This window comes from Simochromis diagramma, unplaced genomic scaffold (genome assembly GCF_900408965.1).
Source record: "Simochromis diagramma unplaced genomic scaffold, fSimDia1.1 OVJJ01000150.1, whole genome shotgun sequence".
Classification (NCBI taxonomy): Eukaryota; Metazoa; Chordata; class Actinopteri; order Cichliformes; family Cichlidae; genus Simochromis; species Simochromis diagramma.
The window spans coordinates 2125404-2152356 of record NW_024387083.1 but is presented as its reverse complement, the minus strand read 5'-3'; the positions used below and the strand labels follow the sequence as shown (position 1 = coordinate 2152356).

At 39.4% G+C, this 26953-nt stretch overlaps 1 protein-coding gene across 5 annotated transcripts; it reads right to left on the bottom strand.

Annotated features, from left to right (window-relative positions):
- Positions 1–5985: 5985 nt before the first annotated feature.
- Positions 5986–25121, bottom strand: LOC120742530 (choline transporter-like protein 2). 5 transcript variants are annotated; one of them, XM_040045885.1, is made up of 23 exons: positions 20398–20995; positions 19512–19554; positions 18013–18061; positions 17859–17932; positions 17682–17766; positions 16502–16586; positions 15571–15684; positions 15410–15470; positions 14615–14735; positions 14396–14479; positions 14192–14304; positions 12507–12638; positions 12302–12401; positions 12008–12100; positions 11495–11579; positions 11098–11360; positions 10898–10992; positions 10702–10805; positions 10518–10591; positions 10350–10420; positions 9842–9930; positions 9663–9747; positions 5986–6880 (listed from the first exon to the last, which is right to left on the bottom strand). In XM_040045885.1, exons 1-23 carry the CDS (start codon positions 20407–20409, stop codon positions 6774–6776), a joined length of 2139 nt encoding a protein of 712 aa, XP_039901819.1. In that variant the 5' UTR covers positions 20410–20995; the 3' UTR covers positions 5986–6773. The 5 variants fall into 5 exon arrangements, with proteins under 5 accessions (XP_039901819.1, XP_039901821.1, XP_039901816.1 ...); XM_040045882.1 differs by lacking the exon at positions 5986–6880 and adding an exon at positions 7864–9202 and having other exon boundaries at positions 20398–21009; XM_040045887.1 differs by lacking the exons at positions 19512–19554; positions 20398–20995 and adding an exon at positions 24973–25120.
- Positions 25122–26953: the final 1832 nt, after the last annotated feature.

The window sequence follows — 26953 nt, the reverse complement described above, 5'->3', positions numbered from 1 at the left end:
AAGTTGCTCTCCGTAATGATTCAGAGCTATTATGTGTGTATAGGTCTTGTTATTGAGGAAAGAAGAAAAGTTGGATAGGTCCGATCAAACATTTGTGCCCAGAGTCTCCAACTTGATCATGTAAGCATGGATATTTTTATAGTGGGGTGTTACTAAGCACGATCATATTCAGAAGCTGTCCCCTACATCATCTGCCTGAAAGTCTTCCTCAGTAATCTCCAGTAACTACACATCTCTGTAAGTTCAACATTAGACCATGACGGGCGTTCAAGCTAATTGTGAGATTCCAAAGCAGGCCATTCAGGAACAGAGTCCATAGCCTCTCCTTTAGCAGGTGAATGTAAACACAGTCTTCTAATGTCAAACTCAGCACATGTCACATCATTTTCCGCTGTGAACATAAAGCATATAAGCAAAGCGCTTGTTGGTTACTGACTGTTCCAAAGGGTTACACAGAAAACACAAGTATGGAAAAATGTGTGAAATTCAAAGTAGGAGAATGTTATCAGGATCACCTGATATGGTCATAAGATCAGGACATCTGCAGATTTCTGTCTGTCACTGATTCCACTGATATGTTGTTGCTAAAAAGAAAGCAAGTTATATGTAATTAAGTATGTATTTTATTTATTTTTAAGCTATATTCAACTTTATTGTTGATGATCTGTATGGAAATATATGTATGCTTAATCCCCATGTTATTTTTGTTCTCTAACCTATGAACTATGAGGAAATAAGTGCGTATGTGTGCTCGTGTTCCGTCAGTCCACTGGCTCCAGCGTTTCGTAGAGCCAACTGTTCTGTGAAAAGCTGGTGCTTCTTTTCTGTACTTGGCATTTTGCTCAGTCACGTCCTTCTTTTATTGTTCAACAAAAGCATCACGTTGTCTTTGTTTAGTCTCCTTCAGGGACTCCCTGAAACACTCAGCCACAAATGCGTGATCAAGCGTTGCCAGATGTTTTGGGTCACAACTATTCATGGGTGCTATCTCATACAAGTCGTATTGAAGTGTTTTGTGGTAACAAAAGCAGTGAAACAATTGATAAGAGAGACTTCCTGATTCTACTTTGTCTCAGAGCAAATCACGTTTCCATTTTCCAGCCAGAGATTCCCTAAAGCTACGTCACTGCTTTAACACTTACGACACCCTTAGACGTCATCCACCAAATTCTAGTCACTGTTGATGGTGCTGGCGTCATGTTCTGTTGGGAGGCCAGAGGCACTACTAACACGGGCCAGTTGTAACATGCTCAGTTCCTCAAAGCAGAAACTTTGTTTTGAGAAACTCTGCATGCTAATGTGCAGAATTCATTCACAGAAAAGTGATTTTGACATAAGAAAGTTACTTTTTGGGATGTGAATTTAAATTTATGTCAATTGTTTCCCTGGATTATATTCATGCTAATATAGGCTTTGCTATATAGAATACAAGACTGGACCCTGGATGACATATAAAAGGAGCAGGATGTCACAGAATTGGAGCCCTGCTGTTTGTCTATCCTTGGCACCTTACTAAATGGACACATTTAATGTAAAATGATTTAAAACAACATTTAAAAATGAAAATACACTATTTTTTATTTACACATTTTTGTCTAAATTGTTTAAAACAGTATTAGCCTACAAAAACGATTACATATAGACAGGAAAGAAGCATCAGTTTCTCTTTGTCATCTCTTTCATCTCATATTATTCTATTTAGGTTAGAAACTGTTCTTGTTTCATCAAATAATCAGTGTGTTTGAGAAAAATGGTCATTTCATCTCGAATCATTATAAGCCAACTCCGAGCTGCTGAAAATATGTTATGCTCCAAAGTTTGTACAGATAATGTTGGCTTTGAAATTGAAGGTTGATGCTTGTTTGGTTGGTTGGTTTTTTTGCCCATTGAAATGTGAAGCAGCTTTCAGCCAGAATACCTCTTAAAAATATTAGACAATAACCTAAAATGTCCACTGGTGTTTCTTACCATTGAAGCGAAGGACTAAATTGTAATTTGGGACACCAAAAATATCTGATGACGAATTAAAATATGAAAAAAAAAAGAGCACACATTAATAAAAAAAACTTCACAAAAGACAACTAGTGACCATCTCTCAATGGTATATAGCCGCATTTCACATTAATGCAAGATAAAAATGTAATGAATAAATAAATAACATTAAAAAAATTTAGTCAAAAAAGAAGAAAATAGAATAATTGCTTTTTTAAACTTTTTAGACAGATCTAAAAGTATAAGTGCTAAACATTTGTTAGCTTACATTATTAGAAGCCACTACAGTGCTGCAATTAATTTGAGATATAACAATTTAGTATGAATACATTTTTTCTGTGTTGCAATTATCTCTTTCTGCTGTTAGAATAAATAAAAATGATGTGATGCAGTCAAGCTAACCCATTCTTGGAAAATAAAATCCTTTCTCAACTGGGTCTACCCACTTCCATGCAGACTGTTGGGGTGATGTCATACATGACTTGTCCTCACTAAGTGGTGATGCACAGGTCCAAATATATCCAGTTCAAGCTCATCGCTTCACAAAACAGCCCCCCGTAGACTTCTTCAGACCTATGCATATCTTCTTGCATGCTGAAGTATGTCTGGCAGACTGTATCACAATTTAAACTTGAGATTTCCTCTATTAGCTTCTGAAATGGAAGCTTTGTATTTACACTCATTCAGTGTCATTGGGTTACGGTTCCTAACAACTGCATTTAGTAACAATTTGGATGTCTTACTAGGAACTAGTGAATTGTGGTGATGCTTGAGAAAGAGAACAACCAATGTTGCTGAGATTGGCAGCTGGGTTTCTCCTGGAAAAGCTTTGATCTGGAATACGGGGTACGGTACGGTCTTGATTAATGATTGGGCTAAAAGAGCAGCATTTGCTTCTCGACTCCAGATACCTGATTGATTTATGATATTGCGAAGCAGTAATGGATAAAGAAAAGCTGGCCAGTGGGTCCCTCATCCCATCATAAAGAAACACATTTACAGGTAGAAGACTGGATTTAGGAATTCAAAGACTTCAGAGGTTGACTTGCGCACAAAAGGTGCAGCAGCAGTACGGAATGCAGACAGACTGTTTCTTATCTGCATAGCACCTGAGACGAATACCTTTTGAATGTCACCCTAAGCATCACCTCATGACAGGAGCTGGAATGGACGTGTGTTGTTTATCGACAGCATGTTCACCAATTTGGATTTAGTCTCAATCTTTTATAGCCACAAATGGTGAACTTGTGCATTTAGGAGAACAGCTATAACAGTGAAATACTGAGCTTACCTTTACAAAGGTGTTACTCTATAAGAGCTAACTGATTCAGTAAAGTGGTTCTACACAGTTTGCATTTATAACTTTACAATGGTAAATTACATACCCTGCAATATATTAGCTTGCATCCCACACACAAAACAAGGAAGTCCTGTCACAGCACAGTTCCTAACGGCCCTCATTATCTTTACTCAGCCTTTTTTTAATAGGGGGAAAAAGCGCTTGAACTAGAAACGACTGAGGGATTACCAAAAAGCTGTGTTACATTGTTCAGGGTTAGAAGGGCTCACACAGAGACGGTGAGTGCACACCAGTCAGTCTTAAGGACTCCACCACTCTTGTAAATGACTCTCGGGCTGTTCAGGTGTTCTCTGGAAGGAAAAAAACAAGCTTTGTTGACCACTTCAGGACCTCTGACGTGAAACCGCTATGAAAACAGCATCTTGTGGGATCAGAGGTCTTAAACATTGTTCACCCAGGTTCCCTGGAAGTATTCATGTGAACGCATGATGTATTATGCCGCAAGTCAGGTGGGTTACTGAATCAGCGTGCTGCATCTACGCAAACCACGAGCAGATCAAATCAGTCGGTCATGGGTAATGTAACATAAGCGAGGTCTTGGCCAAGAAATACCACAAACCTGCCCTCTGTGCATGCTGACTCAGAAACAGAATGATGCACGGATTTGAAGGTAGCAGATGGTATTCCGGTTCTGTGTCGTAGCATGTGTCACGGGTGTTTATAGTGTCATGGCTTCATATCACTGAATTTTGCATCTCAATCCTCTTTGCATGTGGTCTCTCCGACCATGTATGATATGTCTTTCCTTGAATGACTCATCGTCCATGTGGAAACTCTAGCATGTAGCGCTGCAGTGGATGACAGGTTTGAAGGAAAGGTGTGACACTTGGAGTTCACTCAGTATTGGCATTATTCAAACATTTACTTAGTGTCACAGAGGAGCTGTACTGAAAATGGAGGGAAGCGACACTGAGGCGGTGGCTCAGAGTCAACGTGACAAAGTGCATGCACCATAAACACAGCTTGAGAAGTCTTTGAATTCTTTAAAACAAGAAAGTACAATGCTTAAAAAAATACAGGTTCAAGTACAGCATCAAGTCAAAATGACCTCCAGTAGGACACTAGTGTGAATGTCTCTGACCGAACAATCAGAAATAGACTTAATGAGGGTGGCCTGAGGGCTTGATGTCCTGTAGTGTGCCCTGTGCTCACTGCCCGGCATTATGGAGTCCAACTGGCATTTGCCATAGAATACAAGAATTATTGAGGTCCACCAATAGCACCCTTTGTTTTTCATAGATGAGACCAAGTTCACCCTGAGCACATGTGACAGCCATGAAAGGGTTTGGAGAAGCCTTGGAGAACATTATGTGGCTTGTAAAATTGTTCAGCATGGCCGGTTTGGTGATAGGTCACTGACAGTGAATCATATCCATGGAGGGACACACAAACCTCTGCAGGGTAGGTAACGACACCCTGACTGCTATTAAATATTGGGATGAAATATCTGGACCCAGTGTCAGACCCTCAACTGGTCCAGTGGGTCCTGGATTCCTCGTGGTGTGTGACAATGCCAAGTCTCATGTGACAAAAGTATGCAGGCAGTTCCTGGGAGGATAAAGAAACTGACTCCATTGACTGGACCCCACAATCACCTGACCTAAATCCAACAGAAGAACTCTGCGACATCATGTTTCGGTTGCACGTCAAACTGCTTGGAAGCTCAGTGTTGCCCTGGTCCAGATCTGGGAGGAGCCCAAGCACGTGGGAACCATACACACTGCTGAGAACCATTCTTGAGCTTCAGTGAAATTTCAGCAAAAAGGACGAGCCTGCCATGTCATTTTGTTCCCTCCTTTATCTTTGAATTCAGCCCTCTATAATTTGATAACTGTCATTTTCATCAAACATTGTGGCATCCTATTCCTTCCTACAAATTTCCCCCCAAAATTATTAATATAGATACGCAACATGATTTTTTTCCCCATAACGATCAGATGTGTTTTCAAAGTGTTCCTTTAATTTTTTTTAGCAGTGCATTCATTCAAAGTCAAGGGCATCCTGTTACCTGTTCGAAAACACTGCATTAAAACATTTCCAGAAGTGTGTCTACTGGCAGCTCTCTGACTGAAGGTCCTGTCTCTGAACCGTAACGGAGTATTTTAAAAGTATTCAGCTACATTCCACTACTGCAGAGTTGTTGATATGACTCCTAGAAAGTTGATTTTTATCAAACCCTGACAGACTTTCCCGCATTAGTCATTAGACACTTACGTAAAGCCAGCATTTACACACTACAGGTGATTTTACTGTGCCACGCTGAATGACCTGTAGTGAGGATATGCACACCCTCTCATGGTCAAACGTAGAACAGCAGTTAGGATTTTATGGATTTCTACAAACTGTAACTATGGTTTCTAAGTTTAAAGCTAAAAGGACAGATGTGACATTTATATGTTAGTTTTGTAAGGATTTATTCAAAATCAATATATAGAATTTTTTTGAGGGGGGGGGGGGGGGAACAGCAGGGAACAGAAAGTGTGACCATTTAAGCTTAGAAAAGAAACTAACCTGAGCTTATCCCCAGTACCTGAAAGACTCGAGTCACATCAGGTCTATCAGAATGACACCAATGCTGAAATACTGGGAGCACCTTAAAGCCTTCGGTATATGAATACATAAAGAGTCACATGGATTTTTATAGAAAACTATGCTTTATTTGAAAACAGTTCAGCTTCACAAAACTGACATTTAAAAAAAAAAAAAAAAAAAAAAATCCCCTCATCCGAACCAGCACATCTATCAAGATACAAGGTTTTTTTGCTTTTGGTTATATTTCCATATGGCTGCTGATGACAGGAACACCGCAGCACCAGATGCTTTAGGCAAAGTGGTATAAAAGCACTATGTATACCTGACTGCTGGGGTAATGGCTTTGGTGCCTACATGGTTAACTGTTAATTCAAATATGACACAAGTTATACATATTTATAGATATTTATAAAAAAAAAAATAAAAAAAAAAAAAAAAAAGAAAAAAACACAAGAATAAAAACAGATCATATTCCAAAACTGTTGCAGATGACCCTTTATATGTACCTTCCCGTACTACTCAAATATTAACAGTAAAACATGACAAAAAAAACAAAAACAAGAATTCTACATACCACTAACATGTTTGTTCATTTTTCTTTTTCAGTTGATAAACGTGCAGTCTCTACGTTTTTAACATCCACAAAACCTGCCAGACTTCATGATGCTTTCAGCAAGAAACAAGATGTGGGAATGTGGACATTTTTAGGTCTGTGTCCAAACTGAGGTTCAGAAGAGCTTATGAAGCATTTAGTAATAACCAAATTCAGCAGACACAGCTTATAATCGATGACATGAACTTGTTATCCAACTTCAAACTCAACAAAACCCCAGTTGTCTTTAGCCCACGATCTCACCCCGCTAAGGCGTACGCTACTACACGGAGTGGTCTACTGAGCTGGGTCAGTCTTGTTCTTCTTTTTCAGGATTTTGAGGAGGTTCTCGGACATCATGTAGGGCCTCTCCGGGCTGCCGTCATTCCTCTCCAAATCCTCCACTGGAAAGAGGTCAAAGAAAAGGACATTAAACCATGCTTTTGAGGACTTGGCATAAGTTTAAATGAGCATCAGATTTTGCAATGTATATTGACAGGTAGGAAATCTGAATGAAAACCTTTTAGTTCTGCAAAAACAAACAAAAAAAAAAAAAAAAAAAAAAAAAAAAGCATCCGTTTTTTTTTTATTAAACAGATATCACTGGTTAAATTGTGTTTATTAAACCAACTGCACTGCAAAACACACAGTCATTAAAAAATATTTTAAAAAGGCAAAGCTATGCTAATTTACAGTTTAAAAAAACCAAAACAAAAATTGCACGATTAAAAGACTCACCAGCATTCATTAAACAGAGACAAATGTGTTATGGCTTAGAGTGAACATAGATTAAAGTGCTTCACTGAGTGTATTAAAAAAAAAGATTCTGTTTGCATCAACTGTAAACACTAATGTGCAAAACATTAATAATGCTGTCAATTAGGCACATGATTGGCTTCAAGTTTCTATTAGCTAGTGGCAGTGCGAGCATGTTTTATGGAGGCAACGCCGAGTTAGAAATATGAAGTCACCTCATAGGGAGCCATTTACCCAGATGTTCACTGAAGTTTCACATTTTCAATAGCCATAAAACATCTGCCAGCTTTCAGCACGCTAAACAGGATGAAGCGAGTGTCAATAAATCTCTGAGTGTGAGGTGAAATCACTCGTATCACAAAATTCATACAACAATTAAACACATACCAAACTCCTGCCTGCTGTAAAGCCCTTCTGTTCGCTTAAGTTGACCCTTCGCTAAGCCCCACCTCCATAGTGACGAATAATGTCTGTTGTGCTGATTTATTTGAATTATTTTAGAAACAATCACAAACTGTATATAAAACACGAGCATGGCCACTATGACATCACCTTTTGGTTTTTGGAACCCCAACTTTTGGCCCTTCCCATCATATAATGTTTGTTTGTTTGTTTGTTTTTTGTTTTTTTAAACAAGATATGAAGTGTGAGGGTGGATCTCTTCAAGTCTGTTAGAGTAACTTTGACCATAATTAGTAGTTTAATCATTTTTCTGTACTCATCATGATATCACACTAGCCACTGATGACATCATCAGTTTGAGGATTGCATTTACTGAGGTCATAAATATAGTAAGTAGTAGGCTTGTTTTCCCACAGACTTCCATATAACTTGAGTCGCCGCCCCCTACTTGCCGCTAGGATAAAAGCAGGTTTAAGACACAAATGCAACTCTATTAAACTACCCTATTACATAAGAAAGTAGTTTGTTTAAAAAACTCTGATTATAGCTTCTACAGGGTTTGGTTACCAGCTGTAACCAGAGTTTTCTTGTCCTATACTGTACTACAGTAGTGTGATTTTGTTTGTTTGTGTGTTTGTTTGATTTATTATTACCATTATTTCCTAGCAACAATCCATGCTTTAGGCTTACTTTTAGGCAGTCTACTTTACTTTTGGTTAAAATATTTGCCTAACAAGCAAAAGATCACCAGTTGGGGAGGAGACAAATTCCTAGCAGGGTTACATCAGGAAGGGCATCCAGTGTCAAAATCCACAAGATCAAATATGCAGATTGGATCGCTGTGGTGATGCCTTGCGAGTAAAAGAACCACTGAAAAAATGAAGCCACGTGCTTTACTCTTAAATGTGTTTTCTAAATATAACAAATAGTATTCGACAGTATTTGCTGTGAGTTTGTGAAATTCTACTGAAGACAATGTGGTATCCGCTGCTGTATAAAACGCTACTTAGTGTCGGATGTAACAGTTTTTAAAGACCACCAGAGGCAAACTAAACGAAGCCTAGATAATCCATTTAGGGAACGTTCAACGTCCTATTACCTCAGGAGGATGCTGAAATCACTCTGAACTGAAAAACTTCCTTCATTCATTTTGAAACTTGCAGGGGTTGCATCTGCACAAAGTGGACTAAAGCAAAATGCTGAATCCCTGCCATTTTAAGGCGTGGTGTTTTGTAGCTGTACTAGTATCTGAGAGAAGTTAAGGGAGCAGATGACAGAGTCCCAGCTCATACTTTGAAAGGGTTCAAAATAAAAAGACTTTCTGGATTTTGCTCTGCCTGTAATTAAGTGGAAAATCTGAGTTTTTCCCCCCCCACAAACTCCTCTCTAAGCCGTGTCCTCCTCCTGAGCCTCCTGTTTCAGCTGGGTGTCTTCATCGTGTTGCTGCTGCTGCTGAGCGGAGGGCTCAGATGGATCCTCCTCCTTGTTCTTCCACAGAATCTCACGAAGACTTGGCGACATGTAATAAGGCCTCGCAGCTGAGCCGTCATTGCGCTCCAGGTCTTCACCTTATCGTGTTTTTGATTATTTTGTGTTAATGGGTGAATGTGAAAAAAATGTATGTATACACCAGGGTGTTAGAGGGCAAGTGGGAAGGGAAATAAGAGGGGGCGAATTAGGAAGTGAGAAATAGGAAAGGAGACACAAAAAGAGAAAGAAAGTCAAATGGCAAGCAAGCAAAAGCACCCAAAGTATCACTTCATCACCAAGCAGCAACATTTTTCAGGCTAACAGGAGCAGGCTGTTATTTTGAAATGTAGCACACCGTATTTCATGCAATTTAAAATTAGTGACAGCCCAACACCAGAAGCAAAGTGAGAAAAGTTTTCATTTCGCTCATTCCTAACATTACGCCCTTCCTCCACAGTTTTTTTTTTTTCCCTTTCACGTAAGAACCTGTTTGGACATTTGCATGGATAATTTGAATTACATACAGATGTCACAACTGACTGAGAATGTGTCACTTACAGAAACACAGGAACAGAGTGTCCACGCACATGGAGTACACGCTGAAGAATGCATGGGCGATGAGGTATGAGCAAACCACCATAGTCTGATAGAGATGACAAAAACCACACAAACATTATCCTTCAACAAAACAATTAAAGACAAGAAAAGAAAAAAAATAGAAATTCAGTCCTGCTTACCAGGATGGGTACCCAGTAGTAGTTCAGGGTTGGAGCTGTATTCTGAAAGGCTTTCACTCTCCCAGAGAAGAAGAAGAAGGAAAAGACCCCTGTGGAGAGAAACCCCAAAGAATATATAAATACAATTCCCATGTACACTACACAGTCTGAGCTGATGATTACAATTTCTATTAGCTATAAATAATGTTGTACATTATAAAATCAGTGGAAGCGATCCAGTCCTATTTAAAGCTCCAATTAAATCCTACTTCCAAAAAATAAACAAATCCTAAAACACCACAGTTTGCAAGTTTGCTCTTATTAAAGAAGCCAGCAGGTCCTGCAGTAAGTTTGCAGGATTTCATCTGCTATGCAGACATTTCTGGACTGTGAGTTGAATCGGTCATCCAGCGATGGGTCGACACAATCTTTCCAGGAAATGCTGGTTTAGTCTGATATGGTCAACATGAAGAGAAAAAAAAAAAAAAAAAAAAAAAAAAAAAAAAACACAAACAAAAAGCAGACTCACCCAGAAGCCCAACAATGAGCAGTTTGCCCAAAAATAAAATGAAATCTGTCACTTTATCCAGCACAGCCACCCTGCAGGGATTTAAAAACAGGCATTTACTCCAGTCAGCTTTATAGGATTAAACATTTAACAAAATGCTTTCTGATGAGGTGATGATTTTACACTCACCTGATCACATTCCTCATGAGGAGGAAGAAGGCGTCTCTGGCAGAGGTGCAAAAGTTTTTCCCATAGATCGCCGACTAGAGGCCAAATGCAGTCATTACATCAAGATAACATTTAACATTATAAGTACCAAGCTTTTAATCACGCCAGCTCAGAGACTTGAATAAATAATAACTGAAACACGTACCATAATATACGCATTTCTGTTCAGGAACTTGACAAATTTCTCCAGACACCAGAAACAGCACTTCAGACAGCACAACAGGAACTTTGCAAACTTATTTTGGGCTCCTGTGAATGAGAGCAATCAACCTTTAACAGATGTTAGACTTAAATAGGTCACTTTTATGGAGTCATTTATGACTCCATAAAATGTAGCAAACCTTTTAGCTTGTGGTCCAGATACTCCAGCAAAACCCTGATGATCTGGATGATGGAGAGGATAAGGGAGCCAAATGCCAGAGTCCCTGTGTGATACCTAAAACAATTAAAGAATGAAAACAGGAAGTATGTTTCAGGACCCGGCAAAGCAAATGTCAGAAGACAGTTTTACTAAAAGTCTTCACCCAACACAGATACAAACCTGAGAGATCTCCCAAGAGAAGAAAACACTGGGAAAGCAGGAATGTCATCTGGCTTTTTGGCAGCCCAGTAGTAAGAAGCAAACGCCCCAGCTAGGGTCATCTGTCCCAGTCCCAAGACAAAATTGGCACACCAAAAGAAGAGGAAGACGTTGTAGAACTGCAGGGCAATTAGGTATTTGTGGTAAGGGGTCTCTCCACCGTAGAAAGCAAAAAGGCACTTCGAGTCAGCACACTGGGCTTTCATGGGACTCGTCGAGTAGTTCTGAACAAAGACACGGTTAATTTAGTGACGCCGCAAATGTATTTCTCAAATCCAAAACGTTAAATCCAAGCGGCATGCATGGAAGTGAAGTGAGATGAAAATTTAACACACAAATAAAGAGGGGAAAAACTTACAGCCGGGTCACACGTTTGTCTTGAGTAGTCACAATTTGTCTCATTGAAGATTTTGTAGATAGGCTGATTGGACGTGGACAAGAAACTGATCAGTTCTGTTAAGGCTTACCATCATTAACTGATAACAAAACTGACAATTATGAGTGTATAATAATACTACTAATAATAAAGAATAATATGCATGTTCCTCTGTTTTGATTGGTTTATTTGTTTATGAATGCAGTGAACTTCAATCACACAGCTGCAGAGTATGCATGATCAAACTTCAACCTTAGCTTTTAATGTGAATTTACCAGCCCTGTTCATCATCCCTGCACATACTCTAAGGTATCTTTACCTCAACTGTTCATTCAGTTCATTCATAGACACATTAATTTTTTAAGTCAGTTTAAAAGTTTAAATTCTTCAAGAACATTTAAAAAAAAAAAAAAAAAACAGTTCAGAGTTGCATTTTTCATTTCCTCATCAACCCTAAATAACAACACTACCACGAACAATAGCTTGAAAGGATACACAGCAGTTACTCCCCAGTAGGCAATGACCACAGCCAGGAGGAGGAATGTAAACAGTGGGTAGAAAAGGGAACACAACATATGTCCAATTGCTCTGAAAACAGGATCACAGCATCAGTTGTAAAAGCAAATGCAAACATCTACCTTCACAGTTATGTATCAGGTTCTTTATCTGCACCCTTAATGCAGCACTTAAATCCATTACTGTGAGTCACTCTAAAACAAACAATATAACGTCTAAGTTTTATTGATCTGTTTCTCTTCTACTTGCTACAGCTCTAAAATGAAGGCTGACCTGCTGGCTTCTTTAATAAGAGCAATGGCAATGAGGATCCTCTTCCAAAGGAAGATGAGCAGCAAAATGATGATGACCTCCACAATGGCTAGAATAATAACTATATAAGGAGATAAGAGAAAAATCATGTGAGTGTCTCAAGTTTTAATCAACATATGTTGAGTGTGGATGATAATCCATGGAGATTTTGAGGATGTATACTGACTGAAGGCCAGCCAGGTCTGTCTAATTTGCAGGTAGACTGTGAAATCTGTCTGGAAGCCCAGATCCTTGATAGTCACATTAGCGCCGGCCTCTCCTTTCAGGGCTGCATACTCCATGTAGCAATGGAAGATACCTAATCAGCAACAGGAAGCACACAGAAAAGCAAATAAATTTTTGGGGAAATCAGGCGGAAAAAGGGGCCTTGTTATTTCCTTTTGGGTTTGCTTCCAAACAGACGAGGAGATCTCTTTCATTTCAAGAGTCAGATCAACTGTGAATCGGTTACAATGATAACTTTGACATCTACCTCAGCAGACTTTTCTCTCTGCCCCCTGCTGACCCTGAAAAAACTGTATTCTTTTCAGTCAATAAAAAAAGCCAATTAAGGCACATAAATGTTGGATAAGTAAAATCAAAGGTCAAGTAGGATACTAGATCATTCTTAAGAACATTCTTACTATATTTGCCGCAGATCATTTTACAGTGATGTTTATCTTCACATTAGCCTAGCCTATTTTCATCAATCTTTCCATCTTGTGGCCACAATTTTCTTTTATCCCTGGTAGCACACTTTCCTTGTATCCCATTGGAAACAGCAGAACACCTCTCTTTCAAATGAGTATTAATTTCTGTTTTTTCGGTTTTTTCCCCACATGCCGTTGTGGATGAGCTGATGGAGAGGAGACAACATCAGCACTTTCAGATTAATCTGAGAAATTACTTGGTTCAACAAGTCTGCAAAGTTTAACTAGTTGTTTTGCTAACACTCCACATTCATTTTTCAATTCCACTCCTTTAGAACAGATTTGTTTTCAGTTGACGGTCTTATGGTCGTCTGTTAAAGCCATAAAAATACAAACTTGCATTGCTTTTTCTTTGACTGTAAAATCAGTCTGTCAGTGATTCTTCAGTAGTACACTGGAGAGTAGCAAGGTAGCAGAGATTGAGGGTTACGTGGATGGTAGGAGTTAAAAAAGAAAAAGCTTAAAGCAGTTAAAATAAAAGTTAATTACTTTTTGAGACACTGAAACTGAACTCTGCGCTAAGCTTGCCAAGTGTGAACAGCACTGTTTAGAGATACTTTGAAGTAATCTGTGAAATGATCAATGACTTGGTAATGATGGAGAAAATCCTTTTCCCCACAATAATGAATGTGTGTTTTTTTAATATACGCTTGGTAAGCACATGCAAAATTCAGCATTGCCAGCTGTTTGTTTTTGCATGAGACATGTTTTTCCCCCAAAGGTGTCTCATACTCTCATTCCTTTTAGTGTGAAAGGATCAGGATAGGATATGACAGGAAGTGACGGGGTGTTTTTCTTCACACTCAATTAAACAAATGGCACATTTTTATTCAAATAGAAATCTAACATCACAGCTGTGGGTCACTTCACTCAAACTTTGCATCTTCCTTTCATGCAAATTCCTTCAGTTTGCATTTTTTCCCACACTGACTACAGTTTTCTGACAACAAGGACTTTCACAATTTATCCCCAGTCAAAAGTTACCAACCCTGCATTAATATTCCTGCTGTGCTGAATACTAGTGTATTCACTGAGCATGCTCACGGTTATACTGACACTCATGATTTACTTACTGACCAGCTAGTCTAGACCTGCTTTCTGGGTAGGACCAGATTACTAAGCCATTATGAACCACAATGATATTTTCCACCTTGTCCCTTACCATAGCCTATCACTGCTACCAACATGGCAATCATGATCCAGACCATGATCCCTGCCAGGAAGCGGAGGAGGATGAGGAAGACGAGGCTGATGATCATGGCTATAACCAATCCCCTGCAAAGAGGAGGTACGGTCAATTTAAGGAAAATCTCTTTGCAATACAAACAGAGCTGACAAGGATGAAAAAGGAGAGTTTATTACTTACAAGAGGATCCAGTACCAGCAATGTGTGAAATCCTCAAAGATTTTCATCACCACCTGACGAGCTTCCATTACCACAGTGGCATTCCTGTGGAGAGAGCCCCGTGTGTTTATCTGCTTCAGGAATTTCTCATCACACTTTATTTGTAGTGGCCGGTTGACACAGACCAAGAGAGAGTAATGTAGTTGAAAACTAGCTGTGTCACAAAGTTCTGATACTCACTGTACACCAGCAACAAGGTCTTGGGCGTTTCTAATTTCATTTCCATCATTAAATGTGGAGCTGTTTCCCACAGTTATCACCCCTCCTTTCATGCCCAAAGCTGGGAAGCACCTGCGGGTGACTGAAAGAAAAGTAGAGAAACGTGTCATTGTCAAAAATACAAAAACAAACAAATGAAATGTGTTTCCCTACATGTGTAAAGAATAATACAGTTTTATGTGTGTTACGTCCCCACATAAAAGCTAGGCGATGAGGGTGGGGGGCCAGTAACAGTTGGATCCGGGTGAAATGAAAAGAACGCCAGGCAGAGGTACTCCAACAGCCTCACAGGATGTAACAATGTGTAGTGAGATGTTTTCATAGTGGGGCTTTTTTGGCTTCTTTTTGTAAATTAATTATTTAAAAAAAAAAAAAAAAAAAAAATGTGTCATTTTCAGCTAATAGTAAATAATTTGTACTAGATATTTGTTAAACTATAGTACTAAAATATTTTATAATTCTTCAGCCAGGAAGGAGAGCAGAAAGATAAAGAAGTTCAAGTACAGTGCAGATAAGCAGCACAAATTATATGATTGAATCAGATCCAATTTATGTTGTCCAGTTGTTAAAAATGGGGTAAGATGGGTTTGTTTGTTTGTGTGTATAAATCTGACGGTCTCTCTGCTTGCCTTTTTGTAAAGGTCAAAGGTCATGAATCATGCAATGATCGTATCATTGCATGATTCATGAATATTCCACTCCCCTAAAATTCCTTTGAAAAAGAATCATTTACACATATTTAGAGATTCTACTTACAGGGTTTGCTGGGAAGCAGCATTGCAGGACAGAGACGTTGCTTAAGGATTTCTGCAACACCCTAAAAACACAGTATATCCAAAACATAAGTGAAGGTCTGTAGAAAGCATTCGAATATATCGATACCCGAGATAGTACAGAAGACTTCAAGTACAACTCACCATTGTGTTGGTCACTCCTTCTTCGCAGAAGTTTTTATAGTAGGCAAAGTCACTATTGACAGCGTATGCTTTGATTAATGTCATGAACTTATCAGGGCACTTCTCCACACACATCTAAAGATGAACATGGACAGCAGGACAGTCAGGCCACATTCCCATCACAAAAGCAGTCAAAGAAATAATGTAATAATAATCCTTCTTCCGCTTGTTCTTAGCCGTCTCTTCTACAGAAGTGAGGCTTTTCCTGCCATCCATTCCTGTACAGGGTTCTAGTTATCGTTGTTCGGGGGTGCACTGGTGAGAGTCCTTTCTTTGAAAGCTTTCATTTCGTACTACTGGCAGGCTTGTTTTCTACTGTGTGGCTCTTTGAATTTCTTTATGACACTTCTCACTCTAGCCCGTGATACCTGGAACCGCTGTGATCTTTGTATATCCATCTCCTGTTTTGTTAGCGTCAATAATTCTTTAAGCTTAAACTGATTTCTTTTGTTTTTGACAATAAAATGTTCCAAAAGAACAGTTCAAACCCATGTTGAAGTTTTTAAATTGTGCGTAAATTGGAAAATAACCCTCAGTTTTCAGTTGATTTTGTAAGCATTGAGGATTACAAAGCACAGTAGTGGTTTGTACTATGGCTCAATAAAAAGGTCAGTTTTTCCAGGCCTAAAAACACTGACCCTGTTCATTTTGTTTTCTGAAATAATTCTGTTATTTTGGCCAATCACAAATGTATTTTTTCTAAAGAAAACTTGCTGATAGGGGGCTGGGAGAGTAATTTTATCCTCATCTGTAAACAAAAGCAAAAAGCCAACTCTGCCCCAACTCTACACTCATAATTTTAAGCCTTCACGACAAAGCACATAGTGTATATTGTGTTTATCTTTTTGTTTAAATAAATATTATAAAGATTCATCAACAGAGGAGTTGGCACCTGTGTGGTTGGGCACTGGAACTCCAGCAGCACCATGGGACTGGCACACTTCATGATGTTGAAGTAGAACAAAAAGGGCTTCTTCCTGTTGGGAACAAGACCAAAGAAAGTGCACAGAAATTTACACAAATTTCTAATTAACTATTTTTGTCCAGGGACAACACAATGCTGTCACAACAGTGTTTGCAGGGTTTATTCAGCAGTCCTGCCTTTCAATTGGCTAACATGTGCTAGGTACTTTCCAGTTTACTTTTACACATTCCAAAAATACATGGTGTGGCTATTGAAACAACCCAAAAAAGTATACAAATAATAATAATAATAATAATAATGATAATAATAATAATAATAATAATAACACTAATAATAATACAAATGAATAATAGTACCAGGTAAGGAAATTCCCAAAAATTGATTCTTTTCAGCTGGGACTGCAGAAGTCACCTGGATGAGGGACGAAACGTTTCTCCCACTGAAAACGCTACGTCCAGATGAACAGAATCTACTTTTTGGGAACTAACTTAATGTAAACATGCCAGGAAAACCTTTGAGTTAACTTGTTAGTCATAATTGATTGTATTAATGTTGCCTAATTAAGTTAGCTAGCTAAGCTTTCAAACCACTTGTATATATTTACAATTGATTTTGTATATCTTTTTAGATGGTGGTACACAAAAAAGCCTGAGGAATCGAAAGCACCACCCAAAACTTTTGAGCCACCCTTCATTTCTGCTTCCAAGGAGCCAGACTCTCTGGCCACTTAACACTGGGCTATGAACCATCAAGGCATAAAAAAGGCACCTAACTCAAGGAATGAACATGAAAGAAACAGACAAAAATAAATTAATATATGTATCTTTAGGGACAACACACCGAAGACTAACAAGCTTGTTTTGAGTTGTACAAACTCTGTCTTTTGTCATCCATGTATGTTAACACATTTCAATAAACTATTTCAACTGTTTCAATTTCAATAAACTGTCTATCGATCTCCGGCTCCCTTCTCCCATCACTCGTGAACAAGACCCCGAGATACTCCACTTGGGGCAGGAACTCGTCCCCGGCCCGTAGTGGGCACTCCACCCTTTTCAAACTTTCAAAATACCCTAAAGATCACACTCAAATTAAGAAAAATCGTGCAGCAGAGACCATTTTATCTATACTTCAGAAAGCAACTCACTCGAGTGGCGTGCCAGCCTGCCCACAGAACTGGCCTCGGCTGTCTGTGGGGTAGATCACCTTTCTTGGGTCACCCTGGGACCAGGCTGGGTTAGAAAAGAAGAAAAAAAAGAGAGATATAAAGGTTATGAAACTTGCTTTCAGTTTGGATATTTGTGCTTCTGTGTTGTCTCCTTACCGAGTATTCCCACTGCAATGTAACCAAGTATGGCAATAATGAACAGAATGCAGCAAACAATGTCTGTGCAGCCCCTACAGTGGAGAGAGTTCACATGGTTAATGGAGTCCTCTGTAGTCATCTGCACAGTGTAACAGCCATATCTCTCTCTCACCTGTTCTGGATTGGGCCCCTGAAGCTCGGGTCATGCTTCCTGGGCTCACCTGCATGAAAGGAGAGAAATGCATTGATCAATCAATGAGCTCTTAGCATTGTGGCAACTGAAAGCGCTGAGAGGTTTAACCCTTTAAAACCCGAACCATGAAATAACTGCCAAAAATCTTGAATTTTGACTTGAATAATGGAGTGGGTTTTTTTTACCTTTAGACAAAATATAAGAATATATCAAATTTTAATCTGCATACATGAGTTTTAATTTGTAACACACTTGAAGCCATATACATAAGCCATATTTTTGAAATTTTGAAATTTAGTCATTAAAATGTCATGTAATTTACATCATTTTTGAGGGTAAAAAAAAGTCACGCTGATGATATAGATGTCACACAAAAAAAAAAACCCCTCACAAAACACATGTATCAAATACAATACGCTGGGGTTTAAAGGGTTAAGTAAACATCTTTATAATAGCTGCTCATTAATTTATGTTAAAACCAGAGCTGGATCAAGGCCATGGAGCAGTGCACCAGAGTCTTCCTCCCATTTTTCTCACAGATGACTTCCCCTGAAGGCTAGACACGCCCAGAAACTCATCAAATTCCTCCCTGCTGACTAACCGGGAGCTCATATAAAACTCATAATACAGCAGGAGCAAACATCCCATGTGTAAAGCCACCAGCGGAGCTAGTATTGTTGTTTTAATACAGCTCTATGTCAAAACAAAGCTATCATGCTCATCAGTAGACAAACACATCTTCCCAGTTCATAAAATGAGCAAACTTTTTTCTTTTGTCTAAATATGGTTAGATTACAACATGCTGTCTCTTATAATAAGGACTATGTTTTCTGTTCTTTCAGCTGAAGTTGCAGGTTCAAGCAAACACTTGAGCTTGCTGCAGGTTATCTGACGGTAGTGTGTCTGCTATCTAAGCAAATTTCACGTTCCAGTTCCAGTCCCAGTCCAAATTCTCTAATGGTTAATCCACAAACTCTTTAATCCAAATTATACTTTTAATGCTAAATTGTCACAAGAAGCACCCCAAACCTGACGCCTGATGTAAACAAGCAAGGAACAGACCTGACAGTGAGGGTTGGTGCTTCAGTGGGGATATCCTGGCAAATCCTCCTATCTTACACTTAAAATAAGAAAGATTTACAAAAGCTCAATTGGAAAGTGTTTGCAGCGGTCTGGGCTCTTTTCCCAGACACTTCTATAGAACTGGAAATGTCTTTTGCAACCAGTTTTAATGTAGCAGCACGCTAGCTTCACGTTTCATACCCATCATTTATACGGTCTATGGTTTTTGGTGTAGCGGCTCAGCTTTTGAGCTTTAACACATCCTTTCAGGCAGCTCTCTTTCAGCTCTCTTTCTTGTCTTACACTCACAAACAAAAGGCAGTTGGTCTTTCACAGCCAGGCATATCACCTTTCTATGAGATTACAAAGAACTATCTGCGAAACAGTGCTGAAGGAGGCAACTTCAACACTCTCACCTCCCATTGGTTTGTTGCTGACCTGATCATAGCTTTGCTTTGACTAAAGAGTTAAAAAAAAAAAAAAAAAAAAAAGGTCAGCATTTCAGTGCAGTGAATAATCAGCGGTATAAAAACAACGTTTGCCGAAGGAGGGCAGTTTGGCTCATGCTTAACGAAAACTTAAATGCTATTAGCTTGCGTTGGGAGGGACTGTTTCCTGTTGCCATTACTGTGACAATTATGCCACAAAAAGACATCTCCACCAGCTTCAGGCCTACATCATAACAGTGCCCAGACATACACTATTAATAATGTGTAGCATATGGAGTCTTGAAGTATAGACAAACACAACAGCTGTGGTGACTCTGAAGTATGTGACTTATGAATGTGGTCAGTGGGGTTATGTTGCAACAAGCATTTACAGCCTTTTGAAGAAGTCACCACTTCCTGTTATAGTGAGCGTAGATGTTGTATTTCGTATGTGTTCTGGTATCTAACTTTAACATATTTCAAACAAGTTTAGTTTTTAACTTTGTTCTGTTCTTCAGTATAAATACACAGATTGAGTCCAAGAAAGAGATCTGCACCTCTGGTGGTTATCTATATTCAACCTTGTAACAATAGTGCAGGAGAAAACACTGATAAGAGACTTGCGTGACCTCACACACCTGTATCGGTGTGCACACACATCCACTGCCGGCAGTGGCACACAAACGTTCACAAACACACCCCTAGTCTCAAGGCTGCCGCTGCACTTTCAGGTGTGAGCACTATACAAGAAAGGTAAACAGCCAATCTAAAGATTACCCAGTGATCACCAGCGTGTCTTAGATTCATTTTTTTTTTTTTTTTTTTTTGAAAGAGTGCCTAGTTGAGGCAAAAGTAAAGATAAACAAGTCAGTACCGTTCTTTCCATAATATTCTCCACCCTCAGGCATGTTGAAATTCCTTCCTGGGCAAAAAAAATGTTTCTCCTTCTTTTCACAGCTTCTTTATCTGGTTCACTTCATCCACCTTTCCTATCTGCTGCCACAAATGACTGAGTAAGGGGAGAACCAAGTAGTTTGGTCGGAAACCAGTTCAACCTGTTCCTGAATAGCCGCACAACAACCAATGCCCCACCCAACCTATTTCACATTCCCATCCCCAAACACCTCTTTGTTTATCCCGGAAAAAAAAGTAGCCTCTTTCTGACCTGTGCTCCCCCTACAGCACCTCCCCAGCACTTCCAAACATGATTTCTGTCAGCCTGCTTTCCCCCTCTTGTTTCCGCGTAAAGTTGCAGGCAACTTTAACTCATCTACAGAGAGGCTGGAAGTAAAAGAAGGTGTGGGTGTGTGAAAGAGTAGGAGGAGACTAAAGTTCATTTGTGTATGTGATCAGGAACATGTGTTTGCAGTAAACAGAGGAGGAGTTCTCCATCTGGGGGTGGTTTGCGTAAATGCTCTCGCTAATTGAATTCAGGTGTTTGGGATATTTATGGCTGTAAAATGGTCACCTGCAGCGACGTGACAGCTCACAAGCTTAAACACATCAGTATTGAGTAAAAACTAAAATGGTATATGTTTCCTTCCCACGGATCTACTGCACTGGGGGCAGAGTGAAACCCAATAAATCTTACAAGCTAGTGATTTTTTTTGTTCCCTGCCTGTATGATTTTGGTCTCCACTTCTGTTTGTTCCGACAGCTGAAAGCAATCAGAGCGTGTTAAACGAACTCATCATTTTAACAAAGAGTCCACAGACATACTAAATGCCATGAATGCTTTCCACGGACACTCAGAGAAACCAGAAAAAAGGGGAGCTGTAATGAAAGTTTCCATCCAGTTTTTTCTTTTTTTTGGCTAATGTTACTGCACAAGAGAATTACCACTGCGAGCCTTTGGTTTCCTGTACTTCTCTAAACAGCAAAAACGCGTTGCAATAACTGGCACGGCAACACCGATCCAGCTCTTTTCCTTGGAAACTGATTTGAGGTATTAGAATCAAGTGTGGTGGAACTGGTCGAACAGTCATGTGTAACTCATTAGAAATGACCTCCATCTGCAGACAGCTGCTACAACACGTGGGGCGATGCAGTGAGGGAAATGAAGCGAGCACATTTTTTATTTGAAGTTTTAATCTGATAAATACTCTCCAGTGTGCTGCAAGACACACTAGCATTTACTGGAAGCATAAAAAAAGTATAACATTTCCCACATGTAGAAGCGCTGTAACTTACTACTAATGAAAGGCCATGTTGGTTTTCAATGAACCTTCACAAAGACGTTTACAGTCCAATCTGCATTATTGTTGTGACTGAAGCTAAAGCTCATGTCCTCCATTGTTTTCTTCTCAGCAGTATTTTTTTATTCAGGTGCAGCATTTACTCTTTAGTGTGTCCCAACATTCCTGAGCTTCCCTGTTTTATTTTCTTGATACCTTCCCACACATCCTGGAGTTACATGAAAGCTTCTCAGAGTGTTTTCTAAGGACATTCTGACCCTTTGCAGCACAAAACACACAAGTGGAGCTATATTTTTGTTTATCAGCTGACTGATATACTGGCTATTCATTTAGGACATTTCCTAAAATAAGATTTTACACTTTTATTCTTTAGAAACAATTCAGTGCTTTCAATTTTATTTATTATAGCACCTAATTAAAACAACACTTCACCTTAAGGTGCTTTATATTGTAAGGTAACGACCCTGCAATAATGTAGAGAAAACCAGGCAACCCCCTATGAGAATGCACTTAGTAACAGTGGGAAGGAAAAACTCCCTTTTAATGGGTAAAAACCTACAGCAGACATATGCTGATCTCAATATTGGAAACACTGCCCATCTTTGTTGTTGTTTGGGGTTGCCACTTTCTCCCCACGTAGGTTCTCTTTGGGTACTCTCTCTGGTTAGATTCATTGGTAAATCTAAACTCCCTTTAGGTGTGAGTGCATATGGTTGTCTGTCTCTCTCTGTGTTAGCCCAGCGACAGACAACCAGGGTGTACCCTAGATCTTCCTCTATGGTGGCTAGGAAAGGCTCCAGCTGGCATAAAGTAAAAATAGATGAAATGTTAACAATAGCTTGTCTTGCTCTCAAGCTGCATAAAACGTTACCAAGGGCTGCCGCTGGTTGCACTAGCTTAAAATCCTGAAGCTAAAGGTCACAGCCCTTCCTGTCTGTGTCCCACATGTCTGTCAGTACAGAAAGAGGGTGTGGATTATTTCAGTCCAAGTTCAGATCTATTTCTGGTATTACAGAAAAAGCAACACAATGACCACACGCAAAAATGCAAGCAAGCTGTTGGATCCTTTGGGAAATGGTTGCAAAGATTTGGACTCCACTTTTGCAAGAGGAGGGTTTCTTTTGAAAATTGAAGTATTTTCAGAGAGCAGCTAATCTTTAAGCTCATCAAAAATGAGCACTTGCACAACAACTTTAACTACATCTGATGAGCATATCAACTGCTATTCTCTGCTGTCAGATGCAAGGAAGAGATTTCTGCTACAGATATGATGCAAAGTGAAACCCACCCATTTAATTTCAACTTAGCTTGTAACACCTACCTAGAAAATCATCATTATAAATACCACCAGCTGACGACAGTAAGTCTCTATGAAGCTGTTTAAAATTTTGTTTATATGACATGAACACTCAGGCACAAATTGGAACAATGTCCTGTGATGATAATAACAGGAACTGTGAGTGAGATTAAGACGTGATCTACAAACACAGACACTGCCAGGGAGAATAAATACAAGACCATAGCTCAGTTTTTACCCAGTAACTCACTCTTAGTGCCTCACACTCTCGCAGTTCAAAGCAGCTGACAAAACCACAAACCTGTTAGCAGAGTCACATAACCCAGATTGGTCTGCAAGGGTATGATCAGGCACCGTTCAGTGCAAACAGAAGGCTGCAATAATAGATGTATTTTTATTTTGTTTTTTTTAATCAATGCAGCACACAAAGTGAAATGAAAAGAAAGTGAATGGATGAAATGTTTCCAAAAAAAATCTGAATGTAGTTTCAGCATAGTCTAACATGACATGACGGAGAGATCAGGGGGGCATGGAGATCAGGTTTCAAACTACACTACTAAATATGACTTGTAATTACGCCTAACTTGCACCAGGGCGAGGCTGCATGGTTGTTTCAGGTCCTGTCATTGAGGTTTCTTCATATATTACAGCCTGAAATTACTCCAACGCATAAAACTGGTGGAGATCCTATAGTGTGTTCTGACATTTTCTGCCACATGGAACATTAAGGTTATTGTTCTTTTCTTCTTTTTTTAGTTGTTTCTTTTAGCTGGTATGAAGATTCACTGAAAGATATTAAAGAATTCGAGAGGCTGTAGGCATTCTTACTCACTTTCACAACTAACTACACTGAGCAAACTGACATTGTACAAAGACGCACACACACATACACAATATTCATTGCAATCTGTGGAAGGTAAATTGAATCAATTAGCCATCATGTGGCAAGCAAAGTGGGAAAGGGAGTGTCCAGGGAAGAGCAGGAGGAACTGCAAGCAGAAGTATCTGGCCTCGCTTTTCATTCCTCCCTATGATCATGTTGATGATAACAGTATAAACTGCAAGCTGCATGTGAAGAGACTGGAAGTTTGTACAAAAGGCACATGTTATTGATCCAAAAACAGACTTTATGGAAGAAAAAAACCACCTCGCTGCATAACTTTTTGTTTGTTTGATGTTTTTTGTTAGCTTAAATCACTCTTTGTTTCATAGAAAACCATTTCCCCTGTACTGATTTCACTGAGCAGAAAGCTGTACTACAATTACTATTATGTGCATGAATAAAAACACATTTTTAACAAGTATTTTGGGATAAGTGGGGGCATAATTACACCCACATTACCTGATTACGAACTACAACAGCCAAAACAGAGAAGCACTGATACTGTAGTTGCAGTCTGCGTTTGAAATGAAACTAAAGATAGCCTTCCCAAAGCAGACTGAATGCACTCGGTGGACAAAATGAGACCCTCTTCACTTGTTTGAGGAATTTTCTAATACGCTGTGCTCTATATGCACGCTGGGTTAGCTGAGCTGCCTGCCATAGCAGTCTGAGGAATGTGGCAGCAATTGGACAAGCACCACACAAACTGGGGCATTGTGCACCCTGACAATATATAGCAGCATACTTCAGGCATCCTGTGTTTTCACAACACACACGCAGAACAGGGCTCCCGTGCCGTAACCGAAAACGTTGACTCAGAAGTAAAAGCTAGCTTACATTGCGTTAGTTTGTGACAATACACGGGTTCGACACTTCGCCAGAGAAAGTGCTAACTTGAAAAAATTAAAAGTCGAGAATGAGGAAAGGTACTTTACTAAGCAAAGCTGCAGGGACCATTGTGAGACCTACTTTCGCCGCTCCAAAAACGCAATAAAACTTGGTTTTACATTAACTGCCGATAAGGACTTTGGACAAATGAAGTGAGCGTCTCCGTTTCAGGCTTTAAATATTTACCGTATTTTGATTTCTCTTCCAGTTCCATGATTATGGAATGTTTCTTCTGGACCAGAGATGCTCACGTACGACCACTAAAGCGCATTTCCAGCCCTGACAGACGTCCGTGTGCTGCGCTTCCCTCAACTTGCTCACTTTGTATAAGTCCGCTCCAAAATCTTGACCGTTCTGCCAACGTTTAAAGGGGGGGGTTCCTCAGAGGAGAGCGCTGACCAATGAAAATCAGGGATGCCATGATGGACAGGATATTCAACCAATCAGATGCCCAAGGCGGGAGTTCATGTTCCCGGAGACTGGGTTAATTTCTGGTACCGTTAGTGATACAGGGCTTGTTCAGTCTATAACAATGCAGCAAATGCGGTTCATCTCAATATTTAACGAGGGCTTGATGATTTGTTCGGATATTATTACCAATTCACAGCGAAAAAAATCATATTCATTGGCCCAGAATGCAGCAAAGCAATGACATAGCATAACATTCATTGGCCGATGAAATCCAAGACAACATTAATTATAAAAAGCAATTTATTCATTCATAATTCAACTTACAGTCTTAACATTACCTATTCAGAGTCTGCACTGTGTATGAGTCACGACAGCTCCCCTTGATCCAGAGAATGCAGGAAGATCCATGACACAAATAAATTTACTTCAGGAAATCACTCAAGTATTTTGAGCGAAATACAGTTTAGCTATGGAAAGCAAAAGCGTTGTGGAAGGGGAATACTCTTACATGATATCATGAAACAATAACAATAACATTATCAAATGTACTGTGGTATAGGAAGAGACAAGAAATGACAAGAGCTGTTTTAAGACAGATTTTTGAATTGGGCTATGTTGCTTCTTTTTAATAAGTCGGGTTTTTTATTGTTTGAGACTGTTATGTCCCTCTGCAGCCCCTGATCTCCTCAATGTTTTCAGCTGGTGCTAATTGGCACACCTAGTCAGGTGTGGATAAAAGCATACCTGAGGCAAGCTTCCATGGAGCTCACTTGTCTTTGCCTTGGTAGCACCAGCCATTTTAACCAACCTGGTATTCCATTTTAAGAAAAAACCTCTTCTCACTAACACTCTGGTATTCATCTTTTTTTATGTTGCGGCTTTTGAGTTGGGTTATAACATAAGTGGGGGCTCGTCTGGGATTGTTTGGACATTTTTGTGGAGACTGAATATCAGTTTGTTTGACTTTTAAAGTGGGTGAGAGGATGGTGTTCACTGTGATTGAGCAACGTCCCTTTAGTGAGTTTCAGCTGGGTGGCTGTGCTGCCCTTCCATCGAAGCACTTTTTTTTTTTTTTTTTTTGCTTTGTTGTTTTAGTTTATTCTGTTTGGTGGTTATCCTGGGTGGGGGTACGTTTCAGAGTTTGGTAGGAGACTATATCTCTGGTCTGCTGCCTGCTCTCAAGTTTGCGTTTAAAGTTACCTCGAGCCTGGTACACCACTGAAGACTAGCTAGGTAAAGTTAGGGTTTTATTGTTTTTAGCATCGTTCCCGGTCGAGCCCCCACTTATGTTACTACCCGGCTCAAAAGCCACAACATAAAAAAAACCCGACGAATACCAGAGTGTAGGTGAGAAGAGGTTTTATCTTTAAAATGGCTAGTGCCACCAAGGCAAAGACAAGTGAGCTCCCTGGAAGCTTGCCTCAGGTATGCTTTTATCCACACCTGCCTAGGTGTGGCCAATTAGCACCAGCTGAACACATTGAGATGATTAGGGGCTGCAGAGGGACGTAACAGATGCTATGGATTCAAAAAAATATCTTAAGTATTACTGTATAATAATAACTTTATTTATAAAACGCTTTCAAACTAAGTGCTGAACAGCTATTTGAAGAGTTAAAAAAAAAAAGAAATACAATAAAGAATATGCATATCCATTGACAATATGCATCATCATTGACACTGATTTAAAAAAATCTGATAGAAACTAAGATGCTATCAAATAAAACAAACAATATTTAAGTGTAAATATGTGGTG

Excerpts from the sequence above, each read along its gene's own strand:
- LOC120742530 (XM_040045882.1), bottom strand. Across the intron at positions 15,685-16,501 it reads TCCAGTGCCCAACCACACAG|ATGTGTGTGGAGAAGTGCCC; the intron begins GTGCCAACTCCT and ends GTTCATCTTTAG. Across the intron at positions 12,639-14,191 it reads GGTAGCAGTGATAGGCTATG|GTATCTTCCATTGCTACATG; the intron begins GTAAGGGACAAG and ends GTTGCTGATTAG.